At 52.1% G+C, this 18947-nt stretch overlaps 2 protein-coding genes across 3 annotated transcripts in view; one reads left to right on the top strand and one right to left on the bottom strand.

The window, feature by feature from the left end:
• The window catches only part of HSDL1 (hydroxysteroid dehydrogenase like 1), a 17933-nt gene extending 15728 nt beyond the window's left edge, over positions 1-2205 (bottom strand). The window contains exon 1 of one of the 2 annotated variants that reach the window (XM_057713566.1): positions 1911-2205. The gene's annotated coding sequence lies outside the window, so the exon portion shown is untranslated. Of the gene's footprint in view, positions 1-932; positions 1037-1910 lie in introns of those variants that run through there. The other variant, XM_057713567.1, reaches the window with a different exon arrangement.
• Positions 1158-18947, top strand: DNAAF1 (dynein axonemal assembly factor 1). The gene is given in 13 exon segments (XM_057713565.1): positions 1158-1398; positions 3602-3722; positions 4254-4345; positions 5491-5712; positions 5845-6011; positions 8733-8854; positions 11949-12115; positions 13013-13029; positions 13031-13322; positions 14684-14796; positions 16437-16493; positions 17387-17759; positions 18563-18947. Coding segments are annotated over 13 exon segments (1986 nt in total). The 5' UTR covers positions 1158-1262; the 3' UTR covers positions 18670-18947.

Below are 18947 nucleotides of genomic sequence, written 5' to 3'. Positions count from 1 at the left end.
GGGTTAAAACCCAGCGCTGGTTCTATGCAAACACTCCGCTAAGCGCTTACTCCTATTACCGCACTTGCCCTCTCACCAACCTTTCGAGGCGGAGTTTTTATCGTGCCCAGCTTACAGACGGGGAAACTGAGGCTTACCGAGGTAAAGTGACGTACCCAGGACACTGCGGCTAAAAAGCGGGCGGTGGGGATTCAGATGAGGGTCTATCAAAGTCCTGAGCCCTGGCTGGCGACCCCCACTGCGAGACACCCCCCCCCCCCCCCGCCGCCAGGCGGGCATCCTGCTGACATCACCGACGGGGCCGCCGGGTGTGGCTTCGCCGGGCCGTGTCTGGGCTGCACGTTCCTTCGGAACAGCGACAGCCTCCCTGGTCTCCGGAACCCCTCCCCTCCAGCACCGGGCAGGGCCGCACAAACGGCCGCCGCTGGGGAACCGGCGGTGCCCTTTCTCCAAGAGCTCCCTTATTCGGAACCACGTCTCACTCAGAACAAAGACGACGGCAGCAAATCCTGCGCACACCAAGTCCTCTGCAGACGAGAATAAGGAGGCACCAAGGGGTGGCTTCCGGAGCCCCGTGGGCAGCGCCCGGGCCGGGCCGGGGCAAGAACGGGGCCCGCGCTCGCGGCGGCTGGGGCCGCGGGTCGGCCGGGTGCTGGGGGAGGGGCGGGCCCGGGGGAGGGGGCCTCTGGGGGTGCGACGCCGGCACGGAGTCGGGGCAGGGGCGCCCCGGGGAGGCAAGGCCGCAAGGAGGCGCGCTGGGGGCGGGGGTCCGAGGGAAGGGGGGTGCGGAAGGCTCGCGGAGCCCGGGGCGTCCCGGCGCCGAGGGCAGCCGTCTCGGGGGGCGTGGCGGGGCGCCGGAGGAGGAGCCGGGTCGAGGCCCCGGCAGGCGGGCCTGAGGCCCGGGGCCCGGCGCGGGGTGGGGGGCGCGGTACCTGCAGAGGCGGCGCAGTCTCCGAGCCGGTCCCGCCACAGACGCGCGGCCGCCGCCCCCGTCGCCGCCGCCGCCGCCGCAGCTACCGCGGGCCGCGCCCCCACGTGACCCGCGCGCGCGCGCTGGGGGCGGGGCCGTCGCGGGCCCCGCCGCGGGCGTCCAGACGCCCAGGCCTGCCGGAGTGCGCGTGCGCAGCGTTGCCGTGGAGACCAGGGCCGCGTCGGGCTGCCAACGGCGCAGACGCGGGTGGCCTGGTCGGCCGGAGGCCGCAGCGACCCCACAGAAGCCGGCTCCCCGCGGCTTTGGGGTGTTCGGTGTGTCCGGGATAGACATGCGCCCCGAGGTCTCGGAGCCCGTGGCGGACGGGGAAGCGGAGCGGGGCCGCGCCCAGGAGCCGGCCACGGAGAGGGCCGTGGAGGAGTCGGCGGGTGACCACGGGAACGCGGGCCAAGGGGGCCGCAAGGAAGGTGCCGACCGCCGCCCCAGGGAGGGGAGGGAGGCGACGGGCTGCTCCCAGCACCACACACCTGGTCTTCACACCCAGCAGTAATAATAATAATAATAGCGGCCCACACTTACTAAACAAACGATGCGTGCCATGCGCTCCCGCATTCGAGCCACACACCCACCCTGCGGTGGGCACTCCTCTCCCCATTTCAAACACATTAGGAGCCTGGAACTTTACGAGGTTATAGAACTTGCTCCAAACAGATTACCGTCAGCCAGTCAATGACTCATGCCTGGACAGCCTGCCTCCAAACCCTCACCCAACACACCATGCTCCCCACCGCCCAACTTTTTAATGTTCTGAATGTACCCCTTTCCTGCCGTCACCATGTAAGATCAAAGGCTCCCTCCCCCTCAAGACGGCAAGCTATGTCAGGGCAGGACATCCTGATTGAACTGGCAGTGTCCGGTCCAGTACCTGAGCCATGGTAGACAGAGTGAATGACCAGCTGGTGCTTCTGGGGTGACTTACCAAAGTTTTGCAGAATGGGCTTAGAAGACAGCCTCTCCTCCTGCTGGGCTTGGACCATAAGGGAAGCCTTGTAGGGACTGATGAAGAAACTATTTGATTGGTGTTTCATTTTTTGAACCCAGCCAACAAATATATCCTGAGCATTGACTGTCCAGGCAGGCCCTGTAAGAGCTGCTGTGGGGAAGCCGTGTCGTTCTGTGGACAGACACAGTTTTGGAGCCACTCCTGCTGGGTTCACGTTATCTCTCTGCAACTTGCCAGCTCTGTGGCTGTTTGCCCAGAGCTTAACCTCTCGATAGGGCAGTCTCCTGTTCTGTAAGCAGAGATAGTTAAAATTAGAGTGTCTGGCATACAGTGGGCCGGTAATAAATGGTAGTTCTTGTTATTAATATAACCAATCATTATGTATATGAGCACCTACCCTTTATTCCCCAAACCTTTATCTGGTGCCTCATGTGACTGGGCATTGTATGCAGTGGGAAATGGGAAATTGTAAGACACAGTCCCACACATGGAGTGTTTAATCTCATTCAGTAGTCCACAGGGACATCCAGAAAGCGGCAGCGAACAGCCCTTAAGATTAAGTGCATTTGAATTAGCCAATTTTGATTGACCTTTAAAGAAAAAGTGCATTTGAATGTATTCCGTTTCTTTCTACCAAAGATATTCCCATCATTTTTGTTTCTTTTTGTGTGTTTACTTTGAGAACTTTTTTTTAAAAACTGAAGTATAGTTGACTTACAATATTATATTAGTTTAGGTGTACAACATTCTGATTCAAAACTGTTACAGATTATACTCCATTTACAGTTATTATAAAATATTGGTTATATTCCCTGTGCTGCACAATATATCCTTGTAGCTTATTTATTTTATACATAGTGGTTTGTATTTCTTATTCCCCTACCCCATCATGCCCCTCCCTCCTCTTTTGAGAACTTTTTAAGAAAAACAGAGAACGCTATAACAACCAACCACGTATTGCCACCAAGAATTGAAAATTATTAGCATTTTTATCATACATACCTTGTCTTTTTTTAAAGAAATAAAACATTTCAGATAAATTTGATGTTTTTTGCCCTACCCCACCCCTATTCCTAGTCCCAATCCTTTCTCCCCTCCTCTAGAATTTTGTGTGAATTCTTTCAATAATGTCTCTCTCTCTCTCCTTATCTATCGATACATATATAATGTGTTTTCAAACAAGGCATAGCATAGGTTTGTGTGTGTTTTAATTTATGTAAATGATAGCCTGTGCTTATTATGAAGCTGGCTGGTTTCACTCTATGTGTGTTTCTGAGCATTATCCACATTGATTGATTGTATTGTCCATATTGACCCAGGTCCATGTAGCTCCAGTGCACTCTATTCCAAGGCAGAATAATAATCCACTGCTTTATTTAGCCAGTCCCTGTGGATGGACATTTGCACTGTTTACAGGTTTTTGGCTATTACAAATAACACAGAAGTGAATATCTTTGCGCGTCTCCTTGTCCATCTGTGCAAGAGGTGTTTTCAGAGATCTCCTAGAAGTGAAATTTTCCTAGTCCTTATCAATGCTTTAAAAATTGTGATACATTTAAAGAGTACCAGTTCCATACTAAAAGCAGGCAGCTATTCATCAAGTTGAAATTGGGGGACTTTTTTTATACATTTCTTGATCTCTACAGAACCAATCTCTTATTCTACAGAAATCAACAATCCTAAGGAAACATGCATGGCTCCTTCGGACACTTCCTACCTCAGCGAGCAGAAGCAGAGTGGTGATAGCTTAGCACACCAACGAGATGACAAGGAAGAACGTGGCCCCAGGTACATGGGCATGCTACTGCCACTCATGGCACACCTTTACCCGTTAAGGTAGATGGTATAATCACCCCTTTGTCTAAACAAGGAATCTGAGGCTCATAGAAATTAAATAGTTGGCCCCTTGTCTGAGCATTTCAGGATGGTACTGTCTCTGTGGCATAACTAACGGGAATCTATTAAACTTTAATGCCAGACCTGGAGCGAGAGAAACATTGTAGTTCTTGATGATACAAGGTATTTCTTTTTTTTAAATACATTTTTATTGGAGTATAATTGCTTTACAATGTTGTGTTAGTTTCTGCTGTACAACAGAGCAGAAACACAGCAAATTAGAACACACATTGCAGTTTTTAAGAATGCTAAAAGTCACAATATTGGGTGAGGCTCTGAAAGCTATTAACAAACAAAGAGTCATCAGGCATATAGAATATTGTGGAATTTGCGCACGGAATGGATGTGGCAAAGAATTTATGGGCTATATTTTACAGCTGACAAATTGAAATAAATTTCTTGTTCACGTTTTTCATTCAACAGAATGACTAAAAATTTTCTGCAAAAACTGTGCAAGCAGCAGAAGCTTTACATTACGCCAGCACTGAACGATACGCTGTATTTACACTATAAAGGTAAGGATCTAGTGGAGGAGCTACCTCGTGTCAGGTGGAAAGAATTACTTGCAGGGATCATCTGGAGTTCTTAACTTACATTTAAGTAGAAATTTCAGAGTTTAGTGGAGATGCATGGAAAAGCAATATTTCTTTGAAGAAAAAGTCTTTCATGACTAGAGTTTATACGGGTACAAGGGAAACACATTGGTATCTTTTATTTATATTTGCTAAAGGACTCATACTTTTTCAAACCAGTAGCTACTTGTAAATACTTTGGGCTTAGGAGGCATAATTGTGAAGGACTGTGTTGGCGTCCAGTATCACACATAAACTTAAGTTCAGGTTCATAGACAGGGCTATTGCTAGCAATGAGAAAGCAGAGTGATAACTCCCAGCCTGTGCTGAATCTGGGATGGCCAGCCTGCTTCATCAGGCCATCTGCGTGTTCATTTATTCCATAATTGTTTACTGAGAGCCTTCTGTATGCCTGGCACAGTGATGGAGATACAGAGATGGGTATGGTAAAGATGCTTTCAGTGTCTTGGAGGACAGGGCGGCCACTGTGAGGAGATTCATGCCATGCCAGGCGTGATGTATAATGAGTTACTCAAGGAAACAAAAATGCTTATTTTCCTCACCTTACACGTGGCTCATAAAACTGAAAAACACCATAAAACCAGACCCGAAGTTTGTACTGGCTTCAGGTACAGCTGGATCCAGCTGGATCCTGGCGCTTACTGTGTGTCTTCACAAGGCTGTCTCTCCCCTTTCCTTGGCCCTGCTTACCCCTGTGCTTATTCATTTCAGGCAGGTCACCCCTCACTTCTACTCACTCCCAGGTGAGAAGGGAAGGTGGCTGCGTCAGTGTTAGGCTCCACCCCACCAGGCTGGCCACTCTAGCAGAAAGTTACCTTTTCCCAGTGGAGCCAGCAAAACACTCCAGGATTCACAAAGGTTGGCCTCACTTGGCTGAGCAAGACCAGCTCCCTGCAGAGAGCTATGGTGGTGGTGGGGATGTGTAGTATCAGGACAGGGATGTTCCTCAAAGAGGCAGGGGTGTAACTGAGGAAGGATGTGTGCATGCTGGCAGGCAGGCAAAAAAGAGGGTGCCTCCTGTGCCTCTGTGGGGGGAGCTTAACCAACACCCCCTTCCTCCCCGCTAGGCTTTGACCGCATCGAGAACTTGGAAGAGTACACGGGCCTGCGTTGTCTTTGGCTGGAGTGCAACGGGATACAGAAAATCGAGAACCTAGAGGCCCAAAGAGAACTGCGATGCCTCTTCTTGCAAGTGAACTTGCTCCATAAGATCGAGAACCTAGAACCACTGCAGAAACTGGACGCTCTCAACATCAGCAACAATTACATCAAGACCATTGAAAACCTCTGTACGAAGGCCCCGCCGGGGGGGGGTGGGGGGGGCGTTCCCCAGGCCCCCGTGTCTACCACTGTGTCCTGGGGGAGGTTTTTAACATTCTTTTCCACCCGTGTGGCTTACTTCTGCCTCCCTTCCTGTCCAGCCTGCCTGCCGGTCCTGAACACGCTCCAGATGGCCCACAACCACCTAGAGGCCGTGGAAGACATTCAGCATCTCAAGGAGTGTTTGAGACTCTGCGTCCTAGACCTTTCCCACAACAAGCTGAGTGACCCGGAGATCCTGAGTGTGCTCGAGAGCATGCCCGACTTGGTAAAACACGCACATGCACACAATTCGCGTCATCTTGGGTTCTGCAGACAGCACATCTCTTCTCCCTTTCCCCTCCCTCCCTGCCCCCTTCCTTTCTCCCTGCCTTCTTAACACCCATCACACTTTTTTCCTCTCTGTGTTTTTAGCTGGAGTGTTTTAAATGCCAGATGACATATCGTTTCCCCCACAAATATTTCAGTGTGTATCTCTGACAGACAAGGACTTTTTAAAAAGCATCATACAATACTATTATTAATCTAAAATATGATCAGAATAACCGTTAATACCCAGTCTGTGTTCAGTTTTCCCCGTTTCAAAAATGTGTCTTGACCACTGGGTTGTGCAAATCCAGACCAGACCCCGCCTCACACTTGCATTAGGCATCTCTCTCATCCCCTTTGATCCAGCACAGTCCAGTCCCCCCTGGGCTGTCCCCGCCCCCCGCCCCCAAAATCTGTTCAGGACACCAGGTCCCTCGTCTGGTTGTCGGTCACATCCTGGATTCCGTCAGTCGCATCCTCATGGTGTGGTTTAATGTGTTCTGCTGTGCCCAGTATCTCTTGTAAACCGAGGATGGAGCCAGAGGGCCTGATCAGACCCAGGCTCAGGACATAACCTTGCGGTTTGCTGTTGCATCCGTCAGGGCACCTGTAATGTCCGGCTGCCTCTCTTTTTTAACTTTAGGATGGAACAGCGGCTTTGGCTGCTGTCCACCTGATCCAGCCTTTGTGACGTCCCCTGTCAACCCCCGGACTGTTTCAGCAGCTCCCGACGCACGCTGCCTCCATGCGTGATTGCATCAGGAGTCACACCGTGACCGTATTCTAATTCTCTTATTCCTTCTGCATGTATTGGCTGGAATGCTTCCGCAAAGAGCACTTTTGCTCATTAACTCGTGCCTCCCTAACATAAAGTGCATATAGAAAAGGCTGGGATAAATGCTTTTTTTTTTTTTATGTATCAGTTTTCAGAGAAATACGTCAAGAACCTAGGAACCTCTAAAGGTGACAATGAAGGCTTTTTCTTTTCTGTTATCATTGTGAACACACAGACGTATAGAGATGGTATTTGGTATGACAACTCTTCCTGTCATTTTAATTTGGAGTGTTTGAATGGTCCCCTCTTCTGGCCTGTGGCCACCCCTCCACATGGCTCCTGTGTCCTGTGGACTCAACTCCAGCAGCCTCTGATGGCTTCTTTGCTTTGCTTTTTAGTGTATATGTGCTCTCATGTGTACTAGCAAAACCTATTCCAGATAGCACACAAAAACCTTGAGTTCAATGTTTACTGCTTAGGGTATGGATAAGTAAGGAAAAAGTGACTCCATTTAAAGAAAAATACTAAGCAAGTCATAATTCAAGAACAATCTGCAGAGCAGACTGTCACAGGGACTAATTTAGAATTTATATTACCACCAGCACATGGTGATAATATAAAGCCGTATTATACATGTTTTTTTTTGGCCTGACTGCCATAACAAAGAACCAGACTGTGTGGCTTAAACAACAGAAATTTATTTTCTCATGATTCTGGAGGCTAGAAGTCCAAGATCAAAGTGTTGGCAGGGCTGGTTTCTCTTGAGGCCTCTCTCCTTGGCGTGTAGACAGCCATCTTCTCCCTGTGTCCTCACATCGCCTTCTCCGTGTCTGTCTCTGTATCCTAAATCTCCTCTTCTTACAAGGACCAGGTGGATAAGGCCCCACCCTACTGACATCATTTAATCTTAATCACCTCTTCAATGACCCCGTCTCCAAATGCAGTCACATCCTGAGGTGCTGGGCATTAGGACTTCAGCAGATGGGTTTGCTGGAGGGATGCAATTCAACCTGTAACAAGAACAGTCTGCCTTAGGATTGTTTTGTGATGTCTTTTACATTCTCCACATGAGCAGCCCTTTAGTGCCTGCCCCTGAGGCACACTGTTCTCCTGACCCAGCCCCTCAGGACAGGTCACTCGAAAGTGTGACAAGCACGGTGATGCCCAGGTGAGCACGAAGTTTGGGAAATGCTAAATTTTACAGTACATTTATTTTTCTCCAATGACAGAAAGCACTTTAGATGTGAAAAACATTTCACCAGTTTAGGCAAACCCATTTTAAATGCTCACTCACACGTCACTGTGACCGTTCACCTTCTTGTTTCATCGTCAGGAGAGGAGGTGACAGTGTTTACAGATGGGGGGGGCGCGGATGGCACACTGGCACTGCTGTGTCCCTTTCCCTTTCCTGCTCCCAACTTGACATCCAGGAGACCTGTAAGCCTGCCAGTAGATAAGAGGACACTCTGCATCCCATCCCCTCAGTCACTGCCACTTATCTGTCTAGCCGCTGTGTACATTTTCTTAAAATGGGTCCTGGCTGGGAAGGGCAGAAAATGATCAATTGGAGATTAATTTCAGTAAAAGAGATTGGGCGGCGAGCAAAACTAATGCAACCACTGCCCTTGGGAAAGGCGTCAGGAAGTGTTTTCCAGTACTGTCCTAGAAGGACAATGAGATGTAGGATCTGAAGTTCAAATGTAATAGAAGAAAGGGCTGCCCAGTTTTCAGGACAGTTCTGATGGCACAGAAACATGAAAGCCTCTGGCTCCTCTGGTACCATCTTCAGGATCTGATGTTGATGCCGCCTGTTTATTCATTTCTTCTCAGAGCACCACACATACAAAATGTTGTAATCGCATCCCTCGTTCAGGGATTAATGTGGTTCTGCCTGTGTGCTTGCAGCGTGTGCTGAATTTGATGGGGAACCCAGTGACTAGGAACATCCCTAACTATCGCAGGACAGTCACTGTTCGACTAAAGCACTTAACATACCTGGATGATAGACCAGTTTTCCCAAAGGACAGGTAAGGAAGAGAAAAGCCTTTTGATCACATTTTATAACAGCTGAGCATGCTCAGTATTAAACTTTTAAAACTTTCTGATTTTTGAGCGTTTCCACGCGTTATTAAATACTCCAATGAAATAGGTTTATGGCTTACATGAGTGTTTATAATAGGAAATTCCCTATTTTTGAGCACTTATTCATAGGTTTTTCATAATCCTTTGATAATTATCCTTCTATATAAGTCTCTGATCTCATGGCTGGTTATTTCCTTAAGATGGAATCCTGAGTTGTATAACCGGATTAAAGACTGTGGTTTGAGACTTTTAAAAGGCACTCATAAATATTTTCTAATTGTTTTCTAGAATGTTGTATCAGCTTATAACTTCCCCAGACATAGCCATGGGGGAAAAAAATCTTTGCCAGGTTAATTGATGAGTGAAGGTGGTACCTTGTTTTAAATTTGCATTTTTGGTTAACGGATGAAGTTGGTCATTTTTACTATCTTTGTCAGACATTTACGTTTCCTCCTCTATGAGTGTTGCATTCATGACCTCTTCCCAGTTTCCTTTGTGGGGGAGCTTTTCCTCATTGACTCATAAAAGCACTTTGCATATCAAAAATATTGAACCTGGGACTGCCATGTGTATTGCCACTGCTTTTATCTTGCTTTCTCATTTACTCTTCTCCTCCCCCTCCCCCCTCCTTCTTCTTTTTTCCCCTGGGCCACACCACGTGGCTTGAGGGATCTTAGTTCTCCAACCAGAGATCAAACCTGACCCCCCCCCCCCCCCCCCCCGCCGTGAAAGCGCAGAGTCCTAACCACTGCACCTCCAGGGAGGTCCTACATCTCATTGTCCTTCCCTTAATTTACCTTTTGATTGAGGCCATTATTCATTCCAGCTTAGAATAAAAGGCTCAGTAACTGGGATGGCCTGAAGGGAAGTGCAAATCTGAATTTTGAATTATCCAACTCTTAAAAAGAAACCTGGCTGGCAGTATGTTTTTGAACTCAGAAATTTCAGTCACACTAACAGATTTCAAAAGGAAGGGAGAGCCTCCACTCAGACCAGGTGAGGGAACCAGGATCCCTGCTCTCTGGCAGTTAGACTGAGATGCACCCAGTTCCCCAGCACGGAGCCCTCGGTGTTAAGGGGGGACAGTGGGTGGGCAGGGCCTGCAGGCAGACCTCAAAGCCCTGCTCCGCAGCTGCAGGTCCTGTGCCCGTAGCTGAGCTCGCCAACCTCCCCAGCCTCAGCTTCCTCATCCGGAAAGTGGGGGCAATTCTGATCTGTTAGTATCATTTGGGACTCAAGCAGGTACCAGCTGGTAGAAGGAAGGAACCAGTGGGAGCGGCTGTCCGCGAGGATTGTGAGCCCTGCCCTGCGGCAGTAAACAGGGGCGTGAGCTGGGCCCTCCACCCTGGGCAGTGCAGCACTCCTCTTCAGCAGTTGGGTTCACTGGGGTTCGAAGCCTCATTCCAGCATTCTCTAGCTGCTCCACACTGGGCCCTTGACGTTCTCTCCACCTGGGATGCTCTTCACAGGTGCTTGCAGGTGTCTGCTCACCTGTCACCTTCTGATCTCCATGACCGCCCATCTATCCAGGTAGCACCTTTGCCTCTTCCACTTGGTATCTCTTTAGCCTGATTTCTCAGGACACATCCACCGCTGACGTATTTGTTTCCTCTTTTAGGGTCTTCTTTCCCCATAAAAGGGCAGCTCTAACACAGCCAAGTGACATCATCTCTTACGTTACCTGCTGTATCCCTGGCCCCTAGAACAGTTCACCCATTTCAAGTGTACAATGCAGTGTTTTTTTAGTCTATTCAGAGTTGTCCAACCACCCCCCCAATCAATTCTAGAATATGTTTATCACTCCAAAAAGTAACCCTTACTTGTTAGCAGTCATTCCCCAACCCCCCTTTGCCAGCCCCCACAACCACAAAGCTACTTTCTGTCGCTATTGATTTGTCTATTCTAGATGAAATATCAGATGAAATCCTATGATACGTGGTCTTTTGTGACCAGCTTCTTCCACTGAGCATATTTTTGACACTCACCCACATTGCAGCCTGTGCCACTTGGAAAGGCCACATTTTCTTTACCCAGCAGTTGGGGGACATCTGGGCTGCTCCCACTTTTTGGCCATCGTGAACAGCACTGCTGTCAACCTTCGCGTGCAGGTTTGTGTGTGCGCACATCTGTTCTCAGCTCGTCTGAGTAATTATTTAGGAGCCCAGCTGCTGGATGATGTTGCTGGAATGACATGGTAAAATGATGTTTGCTTTGTAATTGCGTAACCGTCCTCCGAGGTGCCTGTGCCACTCTGCATTCCCACCCACAAGGAAGGAGCGTGCCTGGGGCTCCACATCCCGCCCGGCTTTTGGTGGTGTCAGTGTTCTGGATTTTAGATGTGCTATCAGGTGTCAAGCTGCATCTAGTTGCTTTAAGTTGCACTTCCCTGGCGTCATATGATAAGCTTATTTGCCACCTGCCTATCTTCTTTGGTGAGGTGTCCGGTCCTTTTGCCCGCTTTTTAAAATGTGTTTTTTCATTTATGAGTTTTAATAGTTCTTTGTATGTTTTGGATACGAGCCATTCATCAGTTACCTTTCTTGCAAATATTTTCTCCTGGTGCGGTTTGTCCTGTCATTCTTTTAACCTCTGCCCATTTTTAAGTTGCACTGTCTTTGTATTAACAGGTTGTAATAGGTCTTTATATATTGCAGATACAACCCCCAATCACCTATATGATTTGCAAGTGTTTTCTCACATTCTGTGGGTTGTCTTTTATTTATGGTATTCTTTGCATGACACACATTTTTTAATTTTGGTAGAGTCCAATTTCTCTATCTTTTTCTTTTGTCACTTGTGCCCTTGGCCTCATATCTAGAAGGCTCTGCAAACCATTAGACTTTAAAGATTAAAATGCACATGTGTTAATATGCATCCTTGCAGTCACATGTCCTGCGCCTTTAGTTTGATTTGGGGGAAAATGAGCAAGTTTGGTCAGATAGTACATGTTTTGGGCTTACTTTTAACCTGTGACAATTCAGATCTCCCTGATTTCTGGGGTTTTCTTGTTTGTTTTTTGTTTTTAATCCTCCTAAACAGAGCTTGTGCAGAGGCCTGGGCTCGGGGAGGGTATGCAGCTGAGAGGGAGGAGAGACGCCAGTGGGAGAACAGAGAGCGGAAGAAGATCACAGACAGCATCGAGGCCTTAGCCGCGATCAAGCGCCGGGCCGAGGAGAGGAAACGGCAGGAAGCGAGCCAAGAGCAAGGTGCGTGCTCTAGACGCAAGGAGACCCCGCGCTCCGTTTAGACTAGAGATCTGGGCTGTTGAACTCACAGCCTTTGATGTCTGGGATTGGGGTGGGGGGCCATTTGCTGATACGCCTGCAGATCCATCTACCCTGGCCCTCACGCAGGACGGTGCTCAGGGCACCTTAGTAAGAACCCCGTTCCGCCTCTGACACCCAACAGAAGAGCCAGAGTCTATGTGTGCTTTGAAATGACATTTAGGGTCTTTCACCTAATTACAAAATGTGAATACACGACACATAGAAGACACAGAGAAGCAAGGGGAATAACAGGATCATAGCAAGAGCCACTCGGTATCCAGTGCAAGCAACTCCTGGCTTTTCCCCAGGCATGAAGCACGTTTTTTGTTTTTTGGGTTTTTTTAAAGGAAAAAAGTGGCATAGCTACATTGCTTTCCGCTTACTCTTTTGAATCAGTATAATAGTACATTCCCATAAAATAGATGTTCTCCTGCAGCATGTTTTTTTTTTCCCTTTTCCCAACTTTTAAGTTTGATATTTTTCACATTTTAAGAAAAGCTTAAAGGATAGTAAAATGAACAGCTGAATTGTCTATTTAGATCAGACAGTTGTTAACATTTTGGCACACACACTTTCCTGTTCTGCTGGCCCATTTGAAAGCAAAGGCAGACATCATGACCCTTAACCCCAAATACCTCAGCCCGCATCTCCTAAGAGCCCCCTGCACAGTTTCCCAGGGGCTGTGTCCTGTGCCGGCAGTGCATGTGCTAGGCATCCCCCTTGGGGACTTTTAGCCCGTTTATTTAGCACCTACACAGAACTCTGACGACCATCCCGGCGGCAGGTCCTCACTGCCCACCCTCGGCAGTTCGCTGCGGGTCCCCCTTGTCCTCCCAGGATGTTCCCAGCTCACCTGTGGACTTCTGCTCTGCGGAGGTGCCCACGCCAGGCTGTGCCAGGGACGGGGATGCCCGTGTGGAAGGGAAGGAGGCGTTGTCTCAAGAGGACAGAGAAAGGCGACAGAAGATGGAGCTGTTTGTGAAGGAGAGCTTCGAGGCCAAGGACGAGCTATTCCCAGAGAAGTGGGAGAAGTCCAGTCTCCTGGAGGAGCTGCCTGTGGACGCTGACGGGGAAACTGGAGGCCAGGAGCCAGGAGGGGTGCTCCCCGCCGAGGCCCCACCGCGGAGCCCCGGAGCTGCCTGGGAAGGTAGGTGGTCGAGAACAACACGCGTGTAGCTGGCACAGCACCCATCTGGGGGCCTCCGGTTTCCACCGCTGACTGCTGAGTCTGTGAGTTATCTAGGACTGCAAGGGGAGCCAGGACTGCATTTCTAGTATCCTGGAATCAGGAACCAGGGAAGGCTGCCTGGGGGCAGAGTCAGGGCCCGGGCGCTTGAATAGCTCCCCACTGCAACACTGAGCCTAGATCTCAGGGCCGGGGAAACGTGACGCGAGCACATACCGTCACGGAGACCCACGTTTCCCATCTCTTTCTGATGGCACTGTCTAGAGAAGCCTTAGCTTCTTCCCAGTGGTCACCACAATGGTGCAGAGAATGACACACACGCTTCACTGAAACACACCGTGAACAGGCAGGGCAGTGCATTTCCTAGACGGACACCCTGAGGTCAAACCCAAGTCCAGCCCCTTAACCAGCTGAGCCACCTCAGGCAAACCACAAGACCTCTCTGAGCCTGTCCCAGCCTCTGTGACGTGGACCGAATGAGGTAATGTAAGGAACGCGCCCAGTAACGGTAGCCTCTTCCCTCCTCACCTTCTCCCAGAACAAAGCAAAGCCTAAGCAGGTAGGTTTCAGGAAACAGTGGGACTTGGCAGCTACCTGGACCAGAAGCTTCTGTTTCTGGGAAACTGGATGCCACAGTGCCACGAGCAGGACACAGGGGTCCAGGGGAAGGGCTGGTTGGAGGGGAAGCAGATCACTGTCGTAGTTAGAAGCCGTGAAGCCACAGGCCCGGCCAAGTGGAAGAGACCACGACAACCGGGCCTGGCAGGTGGGCCTGGGATTGTCCACACCAGTCCCGGAAGCCCCCGCCCACTCCCTTCGCTTCCTTGTTTCATTCTAAACGGTGCCCCAGGGCAGCTCCTGAGTCAAGCTGGGCACGGCCAGTGCTCAGGGCTGACAGTGGGCCAGCGTGGTGTGAGCAGAGTGGGGCCATTCACCTCTACTCTGATCATAGACTGGAGAGGAGGCAGAGGGCAGGAAAGGAGGGGCCTGGGGGAGGAAGACGAGCCCCGTCTGGACTCCACGTTCCCCGGCATCCCTGCAGTGACTTCACAGGTCTCCCTGATGCTCATGCAGCGGGAAGGGCTATGAAACTTGGCGTTCGACGGCATGGTCCGTGGACCACGCCTTTTCCAAGCTTCCTGCGTCCTCTGCGTGGGTCCCTGGCTGGTGCTTCCGTTTGCTCGGAGACATCTCCAGGCTCCAGAAAGAGGGCAGTGCTCCCTTCCCTTTCCTTTCAGACACAACCTTGTCCCAACCTGGGAGTTCCACTGTGTATGAAACTAACCCCAAGGTTACTATGACTCTTTGCTGTTGTTCTGTAGAATCAGCTCCCCAGACTGTGGCCACTGAACACGCATCAGGTACAGAGCTCGTCGGTGGAGCTGAAGATTTGGAAGCCACCAGACTGGAGACGAAAGAGAAACTCTTCATCGAGGTACGCAGTCGGTGCACCCGCAGAGAAGTACCTGCGGTACGGCTGATATCAGGTCAGACACTAACCTTCCAAATCCTTGCTGCCCAAACTGTGGTCCACGGGCCAGCAGGCGGGTCCTCCCCCAGGGGCCGGAGAGAATGCGGATCCCGGGCAGCCCCCCAGACCCACTGCTCGGCATCTGCCGTTGATCAGCCCTCCCCGGGGGGTCCGTGCCTGTGCACCTTCAAGACGGAGAGCGCTGGCCCAGGTAAGGCCCCTGGAACTACATCTGCAAAACTCCTGACATGTCTTCCCCAAAGAAGTTACCCTGAAAGCAGCTCTGTCTGGCTGGCCGTGTACAGAGCTGTTGAGAAAGCTGCACCTGATCATTAGAGCCTCCCCGCTCTGTGGACAGCTGCCCCCCCTCACGGCCTGCGGCTGCTCCTGCTCCCTGGCCTGACCGTCCAGTGGCCCGTCTCCTGGGGCCAGTTCTGTGAGGGGCCGCCTGACCTTGGAACTGATCACAGCCTGAAGAACGGCCCTCCTTTCGGAAGCCCTTCTGCTCTGAGAACAGCCTTACACGCTGTCCGCACACGCATGGCTCCCTGGGGGTGCACACACTTTGCTGTGCCCCCCAGGAACGGTGCTTTGGTGGGGTGAGGAGTGGGGGCCCCTGCTCCCACCGCTAGCCTCACACCCTGCTCGCCCGGGGGACAGCCCGCCTCTGCCCACAAGGAAGCTCTTTCCGTGCACCCTGTGTGTGCAGCTTAGCCTGCTCCCTGCCCGCTGCCTCCATAAACGTCTGCACGGGTGTTTCATTCCCGACCTCACAGTTTCACGTGGCTCAGTAAGGGTCACCTGAGCACAGTCGACATTCAGAGTCGCTGGCCGGTTTTCTGAGCCTATATATACACAACAAAACCAAAGAGGGCCATTCGTCCCTAACGCTCGAGAACGGACCACACACAGGACCCCAAAACTAAGAGCTAGTACGGACTGCTCTTCATCTCTGGCACTATTTTAAATACATCTCCTATCAATTGATGTAATCCTTCCAATAACTCTAGTAGGTAGGTGCCATTATCATCCCCATTTTACAGATGAGATTGAGAACCAGAGAGGTTAAGCAACTCGACCAAGGTTACACAGCCAGGCAACGCTGGAGCAGGAATAGCAACCCAGGCAGTCTGGCTCCAGAGTCCAGGCATCTACCCACACGCTGTGCCTGCCTCCCAGGCTGGACGGGGTGCTACAGATGAAGATACCCCAAAATACAGCACAAAACAGAAAAGCGCCCCTGGTTCGGGAGAGGTCCAAAACAGACTCGTTTTACACCACCGTAGTGTCCTAAGACAAACTTGGATGTGGGACGTACGTGTCCCTCCAGGTGAACTGGGTGAGTGACACCAAAGTGAAGTGGAGAGAGAGGTGGAAAACTCTGAAACATGTCACACCTTGCCCATCTCTGTCGCTGATGAGATCCGGGCACCTGGAGTGGCCGCGTGCATGTGATCTGGGTTTGCACGTGGCCTGAGTGGCCTGGGCCGCTCCAAGGGCCCCGTGCACGTAGCGTGGGCTTGGTCGGCTGTGTGGCCGCATCTGTCCCTGACTGCACGTTGGGAACGCACCCTCCTGCTGACGGGGGTCGTTTCCTCTTCCAGGACCTGCCCGACTTGGAAGACGTGGATGCAGGCGGATCTCCGGAAGACCAGGACGAGGTGAGCGCACGCGTCCCCACGGTCCCACCTTCCCTTCCAGCCCGGCCACTGAGCGAGCAGCTCGGGAAGTCACGTGCCCTTCGTGCTCGAAGCCTCGCACACCCTGCGTCCTCACCTCACCTGAGGAAAGGCGGCTGTTTACTGCTGCTCCCCTGAGGTTTCACAACTAGCCACTTGGGTTTTCTCGAACAGACCTTTTATCACTGATTTTTAATAACCACGTCCTATACATCATCACCTGGACAATTTCCTGTCCTTCTGATGTAGCTGTATATTCATCCAGCAGACGTCTGCACCAGTGATGCACGGGCAGGGGAAGGCAGGGAGGAGAGTGCAGGAGGCCCGATGGGGACCCCTCCCAAGGTGACCCGACCCTCCTCCCTCTAGTGTCACCGAGAGCCTGTGTGGGCCAGCCCGGGGGCCCAAAGAGACAGAAGCCTGAGACATAGTCTCAGGGCAGGAGCCTGTCATGAAAGGAAGGACACAGACACAGGAAACCACAGTTCCGTGGGGCCTGACCTCCAAAGCACGACTAGGTGGCCGGGGGAAGGCGCAGCCCACCAGGGGCCAAGGCTCGCAGATGAGCCGCTTAGGGACCCAGGAGAGTGCTGGCACAGCAGGAACAGAGCGGGCGAGGGCCGTGCCACACGGAGACCCAACAGAGGGCCGGGGGGTGTGGAGACCCGGCTGCAGAGCTCACCACAACCTCCAGGGCACACAGACGGCTGCCACGGAGCATCCATCTCGAGGCCTGACTTTCAAGCAGCAAAGGCTGTGCTCCCGCGGGCCTTTCTTGAAGTAGCGCCAGAGTGTGATAGACAGGAGAGTGGAGTTAGCATGTACGGTGACTACTGTGAAAACAGAAATGTTCAACATCTTCTTTCTTTTAACAGAAGATGTGCTTTCCAAAGATCACTGTCATCTCGAGCCTGAGTGACGACAGTGACCCTGAACTGGACAACACCGCACTCCCGGTGCTGGAAACCACGTCCACAGGCGCCCTTTCCAATATATTCGCCGTCTCCAAGGACACCTCCAGGAAGGCTGAGACAGACAGGCCCTTTACAGGCATATTTAAAGCAGCAGCAGAGAGGGGCTTGGAAACCCAGAGGAGAGACACCAAGGCCCCTTGCCCGCTGATTCAGGAGCTGGATGACGAAGAGCCTTCAGGACAACCACCCCCGCCCCCAGCCTGCAAAAGGGAAGGTGCGGCAGCCCCGTGCAGTGAGGACGGAGACGGGGCCTTGCTTCCCACCTCACCTCCAGGTAACGCCACCTGACTTTCAAGGTCACAGGGGCCAAAAGCTTCTCAGTGGGGAAATGGACTGTAGACCACCCAAACCCAGAGCGGGTGGCCCTCTGGGCCATTGCCCTAAGAATCCCATGGTCTCGGAGGCGGTCGCTCACAACCTCTCCAGAGACCTGGGAGATCACTGGAGCGTGTTCCCAAGGGTGCGACTCTTGCCGCCTGCTGACCCGCAAGAAGCTGCCAGACCAACCCCCTCCCCCACCATCACCATCTCGGCCCTTCCAGACCAAGGCTGCTGAGGGAAGGAGGGGACCAGGGATAACGCGGCTGGGAATGTGAGACAAAACGAGGGTGACAGCTGGCCTGAGGGGGTGGGTCGTGCACGTGAAGGCCCAGGACCGGGGTGAATGACCGTGTGGCTGTGAGACGCTGCTGGCCGGGAAGGGAGCTTCAGCAGGTGGACGGCGCCACCAGGCCTGGCTGGGGGCACAGGTACAGCCACACCCTGATGCACCCGCCCGGCCTGGCGCTGGGGCCCTGTGCCCATGAGCAGGGAGAGGCACCATCGGGGGAAGCCAGCTCGTGCTCACAGGTCACAAGCACAGTGGGGGCAGCTCTGTGTTCAGAGACGGCCTCTGCGCATCCAAGTCAGGGAGCGTGTGGAACGCAGACGACCCCTGCTCTCATCCCCACTGGACGGCAGCCAGGCTTCCGCCTGCACACCAGCCTGGGTGGCTGCCGCGAGGCCTGCACGCGGGAAGGGGTGAGGGCTGGCCGCACTCCCCAAGAACACTGAGTTACCCCTTTCCTAACTCTTTAGGAAACTGCCCTGAAAAGGATGAAGTCCAGTCTGAGACGCAGCCTGAGGAGCGCCCGGAGCCCCAGGCGGGAGAAGACCAGGAGGACATTGAATTTGGCCTGGACTGAGCCCAAGGTGGCCCCTCCACTCTTGGATTAACAGGGACAGGCCCAGGCCTGACCCCCCAGCAGGGCAGGTCACCCCCCCAGCTGGGCTCCCCTTCCCTCCAAAGAGCTGCAGTTACCGAGGGCATGCGGGGCCCTGGCTGACGGCACCCGCAGGCACAGCCTCTGCAGTGTGGACGGCACTGTGCTCCCTGCTCTCAAAGCCTACCACCGGCCCCGGTTACCTGCAGTGTAAACCACGTAACTGTAAGTGTCTCCCTTGAGCAGCATAAACATTTTAG

Source organism: Hippopotamus amphibius, chromosome 16 (genome assembly GCF_030028045.1).
Source record: "Hippopotamus amphibius kiboko isolate mHipAmp2 chromosome 16, mHipAmp2.hap2, whole genome shotgun sequence".
NCBI classification, from domain to species: Eukaryota; Metazoa; Chordata; class Mammalia; order Artiodactyla; family Hippopotamidae; genus Hippopotamus; species Hippopotamus amphibius.
This window is presented reverse-complemented; position numbering and strand designations above follow the sequence as displayed.